This window comes from Neodiprion virginianus, chromosome 3, assembly GCF_021901495.1.
Source record: "Neodiprion virginianus isolate iyNeoVirg1 chromosome 3, iyNeoVirg1.1, whole genome shotgun sequence".
NCBI lineage: Eukaryota > Metazoa > Arthropoda > Insecta > Hymenoptera > Diprionidae > Neodiprion > Neodiprion virginianus.
Window position 1 is genome coordinate 25,152,310 of NC_060879.1, and position 13,953 is coordinate 25,166,262.

At 37.0% G+C, this 13,953-nt stretch overlaps 1 protein-coding gene across 8 annotated transcripts in view; it reads right to left on the reverse strand.

Moving 5' to 3' along the window:
- LOC124299502 (fasciclin-1) overlaps positions 1-13,953 on the reverse strand; it is a 224,666-nt gene that overhangs the window by 17,249 nt on the left and 193,464 nt on the right. For 4 of the 8 annotated variants that reach the window (XM_046752749.1, XM_046752748.1, XM_046752746.1 and 1 more), the window contains 3 exons: positions 11,429-11,434; positions 10,044-10,289; positions 8,631-8,660 (listed from right to left, as the gene is read on the reverse strand). In XM_046752749.1, coding sequence (XP_046608705.1) covers positions 8,631-8,660; positions 10,044-10,289; positions 11,429-11,434 — 282 coding nt within the window. The remainder of the gene's footprint in view (positions 1-8,630; positions 8,661-10,043; positions 10,290-11,428; positions 11,435-13,953) is intronic. The other 4 variants (XM_046752750.1, XM_046752747.1, XM_046752752.1 and 1 more) reach the window with 2 other exon arrangements.

Sequence of the window (13,953 nt, forward strand, 5' to 3'; positions counted from 1 at the left end):
GTCCTTAGTGCGAGGACAATATAATTATAACGTCGCATGCAGATTGCATATCAGAATCGAAACATAAAATTGAACAAACACATCCGCTGAAAACGAGTATCATTTATCTAGATGAAGACAAAAATTATTCACATTTCACATTCACGAATTCACACGGATAAAAAATTAAACGTAGCTTATCATGCAATGATCTCCGCAAAGGATAAGATTATTCTAATTTTCATCTAGATCATCGAAAGGATAACGATAAAAACGGGAAATACTTGGAACTTAACGAGCAAAAAGAACTGTAGATTCATAAAAAAAAAAGAAAGAAAAATTTAGCGATGTTGCGAATGATTTTAAAACAACGAAAAATTTGTTGAGATCAAGTAAAATTTAGTTCGAGCACACGTCCTCCCCCCAACTTCTTCAACAATCTCTTGACTCTACCTGCTAACTCTTCCACAGTCCTCGTAGTAACATTTAGTCTCCATCCTGTCCTCCTATTTCCATCCATCCTCACGTCACTCGCTTTCGCCCTTACTCCGCTAATTCTATTCCCCACTAATCTGGATTCTCACACCTTTCGTCCATTCGTACGCTTTGTCTCAGGCCCACTTGTATTCCAACGTTCGGTCTAATCGACTTCCGTTCCATCCTTCGTCAAAGACGCTCCTATTCCGACGTTGGTATAGCCGATTTCAATTTCAAGTTTCTACCTCGGTTCTACTCTAAATATTCATTCCAACTATTCCCAATCCATTTCACCTAGTTACGAAATTACAACCTTTCCCAGTTCTAATAAAGCATTTATACGATCAAAAATATAACTAATCTATTTCATTATCACTTCTTCCATCATTCCTGGATCGAAGACAGCGACGAGACTGGTCCCGAATTTACCCAAAATAACATTTTGTGTGGGTACAGAGGTGGTTCGACAACCGTTCGTCGAATCAACCTCCATCTATTTCGTAAAAAGTGAATTGCGAACCTTTTTTTTTTTACAGAAATACATTATTGATGAATTATTTACTGCCGTAAAATTATATCGGAGTCTAGACGTCGAATGATGTTACTTGTGTTTCAGAATAAAGCAGTTCGTCTTACTTTCGTATCATGGCAAAAAAGATGAAAATGGACAACAATTTTATTTATAAAATACCTAAAGGTGTAAGATGAATTTGCCTCAGATATATATGACTTTATTAAATAAAAGATGTGGTGAATTTACCAAAGATGATTATCTTGCAACGCTGTCGATGTCCGCATTAATTACGTGCGCGAACAAGATCAAAGCAAGCAATTACAGAATTCCCCGGTACACGGTGAAAGCTCTCAGCTCCTCTACTTGTCAATCAACGTGATAGAGTCCCGATCCTGACGTGAGATACGTATTAGACAGAAACTATCCGGATTTCGTAAGCCGATACGGAACATCTCTGATGAGAATGTCACGAAAGCTCAATTATACCTGTATCATAGTAACGTGATTTCAACATTTAGAAGCGATTGCGATGCTATGGCTCGGCAATGATTTGTCAACTTTAGCGTTACAGCTTCTTTCCAATTGTAAGCTGCACCACGCAGCTGATTTGCATCGCTCTTCAACGGCGCAGCCGCTGTCATGTTAATTCGCTATTGCAGGGTTTCGTGTTTTATGCATGCTTTACTTTTCGCTCCTTCGTCGTTCCGCTGCACTCGAGACACACGCACACACACACACATGCACACAACCCTTGAAATGCTGATGGGATAACGAAGGTATAGGCTACTCTCTCTCCATCTCGACTGAATAGTCCGCACTTTGAGGTGTCTGACAATCCGTGCGTTAAGAATATAAATTGGATGCATTACTCCGGAATTTATATACCAGCACCTTGGTGAATATCATCGCATTTAGATACCGCTGCTGCAACGATCTATGAGTCGGGGAATTTCATTAATTTATCGTATCGACCTGCACGCCTCATCTTATACATCGCACAAAGGAATTTGCATGTTGAAACGAGGAGGCGATCGATCGATCCGTCATTACAATGAGAAAATTAATATTTTTCTCAGACAGTGAGAGAAAATAGAGAAAAAGAAAAACACATATCACAGACTGCATCTAATTGATCTAGAATTCTTTCTAATTATACCAAACTAGACATTTCCTTTTGAGGGAAAATGTTTTGCCTTTGGGTAACAGGCGAATATACCTATGCAGGTAAATTTGCAATGTGAACTTCCGTGAAACTTCCAGCCGCGGTATTTGCAGGTTACCGAAAAAAAAAAAAAAATGCAATTGTGTATCGCAAACGTTGTAAAATGGTCTGAAAAAGAGTATTTTTCTGTTATTTCTGTCCAGACAAAAAACAAACAAAACGATAGTGAAATGTTTTGTTTCTTTGCATCGTTGCTGCAGTGCTGCAATGCAGTGCACTGGATAATCGATGAAATCTCGAATACACGGAGATACGCCGTCAGTCTCGTCACTCGATGATCGACGTATTGCGACAAGGCGAAATCGATTTCGGTTCTGGATGAGAATCCGAGGCGAGGTCTGTAATCTGTTCCGATAACAATTCCTATACCTTTCGTGAGAATAATCTATCGGGCCAATGACTCGGGATAGGTAAATGGTGATTGAAAAGGCGATACATACATACACACTCTATCTGCACGTACAGCGTAAGGCACGAAGAGCTATCTCGACTGTCATAATACGCTCGTTCGACAAAGAACGAGCCGCACGGCTATTACTAATTTAGTGCCACTGCACCGTGATCACCTGCCTTGTGTTTAGGACGGAATATCTAATCTCGTGCGCGGTGCTAACTGTGTTTCAATGCGCCATTAAACTACGGTAACACGCATAACGCATCGCGGGGTATCGCGATGCTAATTGGACGTTGTGTCTAATTATCTCGAACGGCGTTGCAAGCGCGTGAACTGTCCACGTTTGTCGCAGCTTGCGATTATAACTTGCAGTGAGGCGGTGAATTTTAGGAGTTTCGTTCTATCTGCTTTACTACGGTCGTATTGTATCGTAGATTGAGTATTTGTCGAATCATTCTATTCGTAAGCTGCAAGCGTTCCGTTTAAAATAATTACACTGAAAATACTGGAATTATAAACAAAAGGCGAGAAAAGCTCAAGTATCCGTCCTTACTTTCAAACCGCTTTGAAATTCGTAATAAAACTGGGAGATTCGTTCCATTTCACTCTACAATGGGTTATTCTATTCAAAAAACTATTTTATACCTGACCACGAAACACTTTTTCACTTTGACTATACTGTTTCAGTGACTTTGTAGAAGGTAATATTCGGCGCAAAACAAAGTTACGTAAAGTGAAATCGAACGAATCTACAAGATTTTTGACAATTTTCAAGCGCCTTCCATCGAAACACATCGACATCCCAGCTTTTGTTAATACAGTTGAAATATTTTTTATTTTTGTATGCCTAAAGAAATCTTCGAATACAATAATTATTTAATAAATATATAATGTACGACTATCGCGTAAGAAAATTAATAAGAAGTAAAAATTTCTAGCCGACTAATCTACCTGTAAGGCTGAATAAAACTTCTCGCATCCCGCAATTCTTATCGATACGTGCGGAATTTTTGCGGTCATTTATTCTCACTCTTATGCGAATTTGGCTCCACATATTGCGCAAACAAACGGCGGGGAAAAAATCGTATATCTCAATCACGTCACGTCAATCCTGGCACCAGACTTTTCCAGATGCCATTGGCACAGATTGGCGCGACCGATGGCGCGGTATAAATTGAATATATATATAGTTATACATCAATATCATATACTTATATATATAAAAAGCTGCACGAAGTTAGTTAAATCGATATTAAATATATTCATCTTTACTCGACCAATTTCGCATTACCAAGTCAAATAAAACGTTCGTCATTTCACTGGAGCGGTTGCGATTATTGATCAAAGGATAGAAGAAATACGAAAGAACGAGGCAAAATTTTTACATATTATACATTACATGAACGTATTATTACTCGGTGACTTTCCGGAATTTTTTATCCTTCTCTTGGATTCATTACACGACGTTTTTCATTTCACCTCCAAATTATATGTGAACTGATACCGATTTCGCGGGGTATCGAGTAGAAGCTCGTATAATTGTTTACCAGATAAATTGAAATTAGTATTCTGTAGTAACTAAGCGATGCCGCGGTGAGCAACGCTGAACAACACGGAACGCACTACTAATTAAATTTCTGAATATATAACCATTAAATTGGAACTGTACCAGTAATACTGATTTCCTGATTACCCGACTGTATAATGATTCTCTGCATGTACGAACTGTTGCGTTGCAAAATTATCTGCTTCTCACATTTTTTTTCTACTAACTTACGAATACTGTACAGGAGGAATGTCGGTACCCGATAGCTGTAATTCGGATAATTAATCGACGCGACGGACATATCGATGCGTTGAACATAGGCATAATTGCTGGTTGATAGGCCAGCTGTAATTGATACATCATTCGATAAAAGGTATAATTGAGCAATGCATTCCGTCGGCGTAAAGAAAACCGTATTGCAGTCGGTAGAGAAATTTTACGCGTCGGAGTGTCGAGAAAAAAAAAAAAAAAATCTAGTACGCGAAATATACAGTGTATGCAACAATTATAAAAAAAGATATTTTCATATTGACTAACGAAAAAAATTACAAAGTGTTCGAATATTTTATTCGTTCTCCGCAATCAATGATTACGATTTTAGTACAAAATTCAACTTTATCAACATCAGCCGCATTTGGTCAGACATTTATAATACAATTTCCGGAAAACGGTTTTATTTCGTAACTTCCACAGAGTCATTCAGCGGGACATCCACGAGAGATGAAAGAGATATAAGAAAGAAAAATAGTGAGTATTGATTCACTTTATCGCATTATACCCACGCAGAATAGTTTTAGATGTGACTAAATTCGTAAATTACAATAATAGAGATTTAACTTGTTCAAAACCATTCCATCTATCGATTTATTCAAACCGCACGTAGACATATATATACATATATATATATGTATGTATGTACCTATGTATAAATATACGCACACACATGTATGTATATTCACCGTCGCAGGCAGTGAAATTTATTAGTTTCATCAAAATATAACAGCTGCAATGTCATCCTGCTGCCGGTCTTGCCGCATGACTGGATATAACTATATTTTCGGTTTATTGGAGCACCATCGCCTTTTGAAATATTTTTTCCAGTCTATTTTTGAAGGGTTTTCAAAATTATCTGGTGATTTTACGTCGGAATTTTTTTTTTCTTACTCTCTATCATTTCAGTTCTAGTTTTATGATATTCTTTTTATACGGCGGATATTTGAGTGGTAGCGAAATAGAGTAAAAGAATAATATAAAAGGTGAAAATAATACTTTGGCGGAGTGATATTTCTATACGAAAAAACATTTCATTCACCTGGATTTTACGTATCATTCGTATTCGAATATTTAGCAGTTTTTGGCAGTCGATAGTCGGTACTGCTGCAGCATGCCTCTGCATTTGCTGTTATACCTCAAATGTGAATCAAACTTTGCGAGTCGAGCGTTTTATAGATCTCGTGCCAGATACAGTAAAAAGTAGAGATTTTTGAAGGAAAAATCCGCCGCAAATTAGCGCGAAAGGTGATCTCGCATAATTTTGCTTCACATCGGTCGTAAAAAAACTAAGCAATAATTGCCAAGAGTGAACTTGAAGTCGCTGACAAAAGCTTCCGTAACAAGTTTATTACCTAAATGTTAAAAACCAAAGCTCGTTTTGATTTTCCATAATTCTTTTCTCCAGCATGCCTGTCATAACTTGCCGGTTGACTGCCGGCTCGTTATCAACGAATCAACTCAAAAAGCTGCAAAGCGGTATTTGTCAGAGGCTCAGAACGATAATGAAACGAAAACAGCAAGAGGAAAGTACTTAGGGGGTGTGAGTGAATCGAAGCTCATTTATCACTCTCGTTTTTCATCCCAAGCATAAACTGTTTAATTTCGAGTACGCTGCCTACCTCGGTCATCAAGCCTCTAATTCCATTTCCAAAAACCTAATTGCACCCCGTTTCTTGCTTTTCCTCATGCGTTTCGACCGCCTTCCAATTATCACTACACCTACCGATTCTAGATTACATCCGGATGTCGGATGTATACCACTCCGAGCCCCGTGTAATTAGCTCGGTATCGAAGCTTTCGGGACGAGGAACATGATTGGGTACTTTTTCCCACGCTTCTTACCCTCCCGTTTCTTCTTCTTTCTCCGGCACGGATCATTACGTCTCTGATAACTCGCGACGAACTTTCCCGGAATTTTTCAATACCTTTGTATAACACAAAATTTCTTTCCCGATGTCTTATACACGCAGAAATGAGTTGACCTCAATATTCTTTCTATAAACCCTGGCCGCAATCCGAAAATAAAAGCAATTTATATTGATTGCACCGTAAGCTGTACATGTAATACAATATATTTGAGGCTTGCAGAAAATCGTCGCGATTTCTGTCAAGAGTACATATTTTATTCGTTCGATGTGAAACGTCATTGTATTTAACGATATTGCGCCGCCGGGCTGGAGAGACTTTATCCAATACTGCAAACCTGCTGAAGTTTCAACAGTTCCAAGAGCTCGGGTTTAGAAGTATATGTACTGTACGATACATGCACGTAGCCAAGTCGTCTCAGACAAACCAGTCAAGGAGTTGAATAAGTTACAAATTGGTACTTAGGTTATATCCATTAATTTCTACGATATTATCTGCTTTGCTATTATATCCTGATACTCGTAATATTATTACACACTTGCTGGAGTATATTTTTCTTCCAATTAAGGAATGAGTTAGCGAAGTCGACTTTTGAAAACAGCACGGGCTTAATATCAACGAAATTTTTACATTCTTTCACGTTATGCAGCCCAAATGTGACAGGTTATTATATCAAACAAATTATCAGATTAATAATAATTTCATTCACAGGCTTTGGATTAAAAATGACCAGGGCTTCTTTTCTAAGTATAAATTTGGCACCCAAAGATCTATATATTCATTACTTACTGATTCGCTACTTTGCAACAAATTCTTTCAGAACTACGATACGAAGTACGTTTTCTAAGAAGAATATTTGAGCTGGAAAAATTTTCATATACGAAACGAAACTTTGGTAAATTAATATTCACACAAGATAGTTAACGTCGCGCAACGAATATCGAAAGTAAAAATGATAAACATATCAAGTTACATCGCTCGCGGTGTATATTGAAAGAAAGGGACTCGTTGACTGCATCGCAGCTCCACGTCTCAATTTTCGTCCAAACGATAAAGCGAAAACTTTCGAGCGCCATTTGCCGTTAAATGGTAGGAAAAATGACTTCTAGTCTATCGGTTATTTCCGAGCCAAGAGTTCGGGATGTGTTATTTTGTAGTGAGAGTGACGTTGAACGAAACTAAGTTTCAGTTTTTTCAATACGCTTACCTTAACCGAGCTCAAATGAATAGCTGAGCCGTTTCGAAAAATCAGGGCAAAATGGAATGGAACATAAATTAACCGTAGCGTCTGATAAAGGGATTTATGTAATAAAAGGCGCAAAGGTTGTTCGGCGAAAAAACTCACAACACATATTCAGCGAGCTTTTGTGCCTTGATGAAAGATATAACCTACCTGCTGAACTATGAAGCCAGGTAAAGTTTACTTAGGGTACCTTGTTAGCCTTCGAGCTGTACACAGAGCCAGCTCTCAAGTTGAGAGAGTACTTTCTATCCTCATCACGCGAGCTGAGTGAAACTCTGCACGTTTAATTATGCTCTCGATATTAATAGAACCTAATTACGAGAGAATGGCGGAGTTATTTTTGAATTAAGATTGGACTTGAGGCGTCGGTGCGTCATTAAACTATGTTTCAAATCCTGGTTTGTCACTCTTCGCGTAGCGTGTAAAACGAATTTTCGATAATATGACTGCACGGATGTGGTAATTCGGGACGAAATGGCTCGTAGAATTTTGGCCATTTCATATTCACGTATAACAGGGGCCAATTAATATTAACTTCGGAGCTGATGCGTTGGAAGAACGCTGTTCGATTAGAGAACATCGCCTTACAAGCAACAAGTAGATCCTCTTGTATGAATCGTATCAAAGCGACGAGACATCAGGATTAAGGATATTCTGCTAACCAACTTTCGTGCTGACATTTTCTTCAACAAAATTGGGAATTCGATGTATCGCTAGGATCTTGGGGTAACTGTTCTCTAAAAATATTGTAACAATAATGTGATTGGTATTTTTTACCTACGTTCAAAAACTCTGTACCTATATCCATGCACGTTGATTCGTAATTTTTCCATTGGTCTGTAGTTTCAGCGAATACTGCTGTTCTAACTTCAGAGCTTTTGCGTATAATATTATCGACATGCACAGGCAGCGTTACACGAAAATACATAAATTTCCGACGTGGCACTACATTGTCGGTAGCACAATAAATAATAACAATAATGACGAGGACAATGGTTCTTTTCATACTAGAAAGAATGCGTCGATCGTTCTTTTAAGAAGAGAAAATGAGTAAAAAATATACTGCCAATAATATGCACCGCATTCCAACTGATATGTATTTGTATATTTTATTACCTCCCAGGGTTTTCGTCCGATGCTTGCAATCTTAAACAATTAATCTTGCATTGTAGACGAATTTTTGTAAAACGCACTTGAGGATGCGTCGCATGTACAGTCTGGTTAAAAATGCGTCGTAAGAACGGGGTAAAAAATTTTATGAAATTTCAGCAATGTTGAAGTTAGTTGAATAGAAGTCCAATGAAACAGTTATTCAATGAAAAGGACAAAGTATTAAAAACTAGAAATTTTGATTGAAACAACCCATTAATTAATAATTCCAGAGGAATCGCGTTATAACGCCATTTTTATAAACCCAAAAGCATGTAATTCTTCATTCCATTTTCACAAATCAGTCGTGTTGATCGTAGTTACATTCTTTACAAATCATAAAAATAATGAATACAATTTTGAATGACAATGGTTGGATCGTTTGTAATTCCACGCATTCGATATTCTACGTTATTCTTTTTTTTTATCAACTGACAAGCTTGAGGAAAAATGTAAATAGTTTGTAAAGAATTGACGGACGTATTTATCGAGATTGGACGAACGATGGCTCTCGTTATTAATAATTATTGTATAATTTCTTTTAGCAGTCTCGCTTTAAAAGGTTGAAACGTTACAATTGAAAATGAAGCTTTCACGTTTTTTCAATAAACTTCAAACCAATCATTAATCGATCCAATAACTTTAAAATAAGATCGAGAAAAGCTACCAATACATCAATAATTGTGTTTGTTCACTTAATAATAATGGTTTCTATATATATTTTCCGTATTGAGAGCATATGTAAGTTGAGTTAAGCTCTTTGAGCTTTAAATGCCAATTGTTTGATGGTATTTTTTCATTTTGTCAACATTTCAACCCCTTTCCTGATGAGATTAACTGTCAAGTGATGCAACTTCAATTTGTTTTGTGAACATTTCGTCGAACATCGTAAATTATCAACACGACTAATTCCATTCTGTTTCCGTACTAATGAATGCTGCAGTGATTCTTTTTAATCTCCCGCGCGAAAGAGCTCACGCGCTGTACAGAATACCGTCATGGCTTATAATACGTCAAAGCTTCATTAAATCCTGTATAAAAAATTCTCCCGGATTAATCTTCACCTCAAATAAGAATGAAAATATATTTTGTACAACATGATCCATCAAGCCTTGGAAACTTTTTTTATTATTCAGCACAACGCAACGGTTGATTGTATAAAAAGGAGAGGGGAAAAATGTAGAGAAAAGTTTTCTCATATTTCCATCGAAAAAACAAGTTTCCAAATAATCCGATATTGTAGGTATATTATAGCCGACTCGTTACCCCGTAGTATTTGCATTTTTACATTTCGTCGAATAATTTCCCCGAGCAAAGTTAATTACGATGCTAACGACGAACCGACGATACGAAACAGTCTGCTCAACAGTTTTTACCAACCTGGAGGTTCTTGTTGTTCTTCAAAATCTTTTCCAGCGGCAGCTGCTCCCTCACGTAATGCAACTTCAATATTTCCAGCATTCGTTTCTTGTCCTGGCGAATGTGCTGCAAGCTCGAATCCTCCCATGCCGCATTGCTGGGTGCGAACAACGTAACTTGTCGCTGTCTAGTGATGTCGTTTAGGAAATCTGTTCCGACGTCCATTATTGCTTCGTAAAATTTGTAAACTGGTCCGTCCTCCTTGTCCTGGTTAACGATAAAACCTTCGTTATCACTTCGTACAAACGGTCAAACGATTTTCAAATCCAACGTCATTCGCAACAATAAATTTTCACTTGTTGTGATCAAAATCTGCAGTGCAAAAAGGAACTCGAATTTTCATTATTCTTCTTTCGTACAGATGAGAAGAATGAAATTCTTATTATCATCTGTTTCTAAAGATATTCAATTGTTCAAATCGTTAATTGTCGGACAATGAGACTGAAAAAATGTGAAGTTCCTTTAATTTTTCTACGTTCAAAGTTTCTTCGTCAATTTTTTTGTGCAAGATGGAAAGCTCGTTCAGAGTTTCAACAAAAGTATGCGAATACGAATGACGTCAAATTGTACTAAATTTACGAGGGTTGTATTACATAAAATAACATAAGGTACGGACATGAAAAGAAAACGTAACGTGTATTATTATGTAAAAGAATATTGATTATCTGTATCATATCTATGACTACGAAAAAGATGAAGGTAATATAAAACATTAACTACACAACGATTTCTTGGTATCGAGAATAATTAAAATAATTTATGTATGGTCGATACGATTACTATATTTTCGATTAAATTGTGTTATAGTAGGGAAAAAATTTGAAGTAAATTCAAGTTGCTGAGTTGCGTTCAGATCGTTGTGCAGAATTGATTCGATTTTTTCTTACGGTGCCGAGTCGAGATATGAAATTTAAGTAAAAATATTACAACTATGATTAGATTATTTACAAAAAGATATTATACCACCGGTTTATCAGTAAAACCTGACTGAATTGTTAATTTATAATGTAATTACGCGTGCAACGCGATTCTAACCAATCATTATTCTCTTATTCTCATTATTCGTCTTTCAATTTTTGACGGTTCATTTTCAGAAAAACACTGTGAAGTGCCTAAGCATTGCTTATTGAGCAGTAAATTTCGTACTGATACACCGCGTTTTACAACGCGTTTAATCCGCAATTTGATTAAGCACTGCTGGTTTCATCTAAATTTGATTTCACGATAATTTCGCAATGATCATAATCCGCATTTATACAAGGGCGTTTATAAAGTTGTTAAGTTAAAGAGGTTTGCCGTTCGTGAGAGAAGTTTCGTGAGTTTTGGTGAGTTCCATAAGTACTTACGATGCCCTAAACGACATGCAGAATCCAATAGAGACATGCAAAGCACCACAGAATAATAATATAATATAATATCATTAAATTGATAGAAATATTACACACATAAATATATTTAATATATATTATAATTGATATATATATATGTATGTCATATATATATATGACAATCAAAGAGTTATCCAAATCACAGTTATTGGTAACTCCTTCCAACAATGAAGTTCTACTCGAATATGACGGGTTTTGAAAATTGAAATTCACCTTATTTTTGTTTCATCACTCTTCAAAATTAAATGCACAGTATTCAATAACAATTGCATTATAATTAATTGGTAAGCCATTATTTTCATCCTTCAGACAGACACATGGTAAGAAAATAAAAATTTAACCGATCACCTGTTTAGAATAATTTCTTTATCAGTTTTTCACTGACGATTATTTCTAAATCCATTCCAGGCGTATGGAACTTATTGCGTTATTACTTTTTATATTTCACGACATTTTGCACTGTACGAAATTTAATATCGACAGTTGTCAAATTATCACCTGGGCGTGTCTACTCTAAGACATTCTGAACACATGAGAAAAAATGGGATGACGATGAAAAAAAAAAAAAAAAAATACACATTCAAAACCAACCTATTCCTGGAAATAATCAAGTTATTACGATTCGACGTAGTCAAATATACCGTTATTTTCACGTTCAAACTCCGATCGATACATGTATCGATTTTCGAACGACCATCTCGAGTTTGAAGAACTGTAAAAGTGCGGTTAATAGGACTTTTTGGGAATTGTAGAAATTCGTGGCAACTTGTGAGGCGAGAGTGCAAAAATGGTTGTTTATCGAATCGAGTGTAGATCGCGTTGAAACTGAAATGTTTGCCTGACTGCAGGCGATTAACGCGTTGCAACACCGTCGATGATGAACGTTGGGTGGATGAACCGTACGATTTATGGTCGGAGGTAAGCAACGCATCGACGCCGTTATTATGGGGGTAAAAAATATTAATTTTCCATTGTTGAGTTATAGTGTCTGGGTGCAATTTGATAAGCATGCGGCATACTCACACGACCGATCGTCCATCGTGCATGTTTACTCGGTCCAAGTCACGATAATAATGGCAATTTGCACTGCGATCCGTGATGGTTAATTAATCACCGACCAACTGCCGCGAGACGTGCTCTGCAACTCCAGAGTTCTTGTCTTCCGTTACGCAAATCCGGATATCCCGTTCAACTGACCGGTGCAACGGCTGCACTGCGTGCGAACTTTGACAAATTACGGAAGTGGACAGGGAAAAAGTTGGGGCAGTAGAACCGCTGGCGATTTTTGGTGATCGGTAAGCCAAACTGACAAGAAAGGTACCCGAGGTATATACCTTGCCGATTTTCCTCGTTCCGTGATATGCTGGAGCAGTACGTCAAAAAAAAAAAAACATCAGACACGTATTTTTTTTTTTTTAAACCGTCAATTCGGTCGTTTTAGGACTAAGAATCACGCCTAAAATTTACGTGGTGAAAGAAAATAAGGAACGAAACTGGGATCCCTGAGCGTAAAAACAGTATTATCGTTTGTTGATAACGAATAATGTCCGATGAGTTTAGTGAAAAAAATTTTACGTTGTTATGGAGGAATCATGAAAAATCGATTTTTTGGGTAAACTTTAGGAGTGGTTTTTACCGGCGCTGTGCGATTTAGCCGGCTTAGCCGGTCAAGATAGTTAACCGGGATAAATTAGCTGAAAGTTAGCTGGCTACAACAATTAGCCGACCAAAATAGTTTGCCCGTTACTCAGAAAAAGCGGCGAAAATCAGGTGATCTGTTAATTTTAACCGGCTAAACCTAAATTCAAATTCGAACTTGCAACTGGAATAAGTTTTATTATGTTCGCTTCACATAAGACGTTACGTTTCACGGAATGTAAGACATCGGTGGCGTACACCTAGGATACTTTTTTTTTCCGATTAAGAAATTTATTTTTTATTTTTATCAAGCAATCGTAGCTTGGCCGTACTTGTCTTTTCTCAATTAATCTTCGACGTTCCAAAATATGTCGCTCCTCTTCAACGTTCAACAAGTTTTAACCCCTAGTAGATAATCTGCGCCCCCTGTGTTTCCCGAACCAAACAGTAGTTACGGTTATTAATTATCGACGTTAAGCTTAAGCAGTCAGAAAATACAAGCACAATTGTCGTTTCAGCTTAACGGATTACGCAAGTTCCATAGCAGCAATGATTCAAATTCGAAGAACCGAGTTCTGGCAGCTTTGCATTCAATATAACTAATTTTTTTGACAGACAATATAAACTGCAAGAATCGGTTCTGATTATGCAACCGAGAAATTTGAATTTAGTATTCTTTCACGACTAGTAAAATAAGACAAATTTAAAAAAGCTGAAAAAAAAACACAGTCGTTATTTTTTCCTACACCTCGCATCATCTCACAATAAAAAATTCCACAAACATTTGATAAAAACGAAGCCATCAAGACGACGCTATGTTTCAACGTCCGTTGAAATTTCCTCCT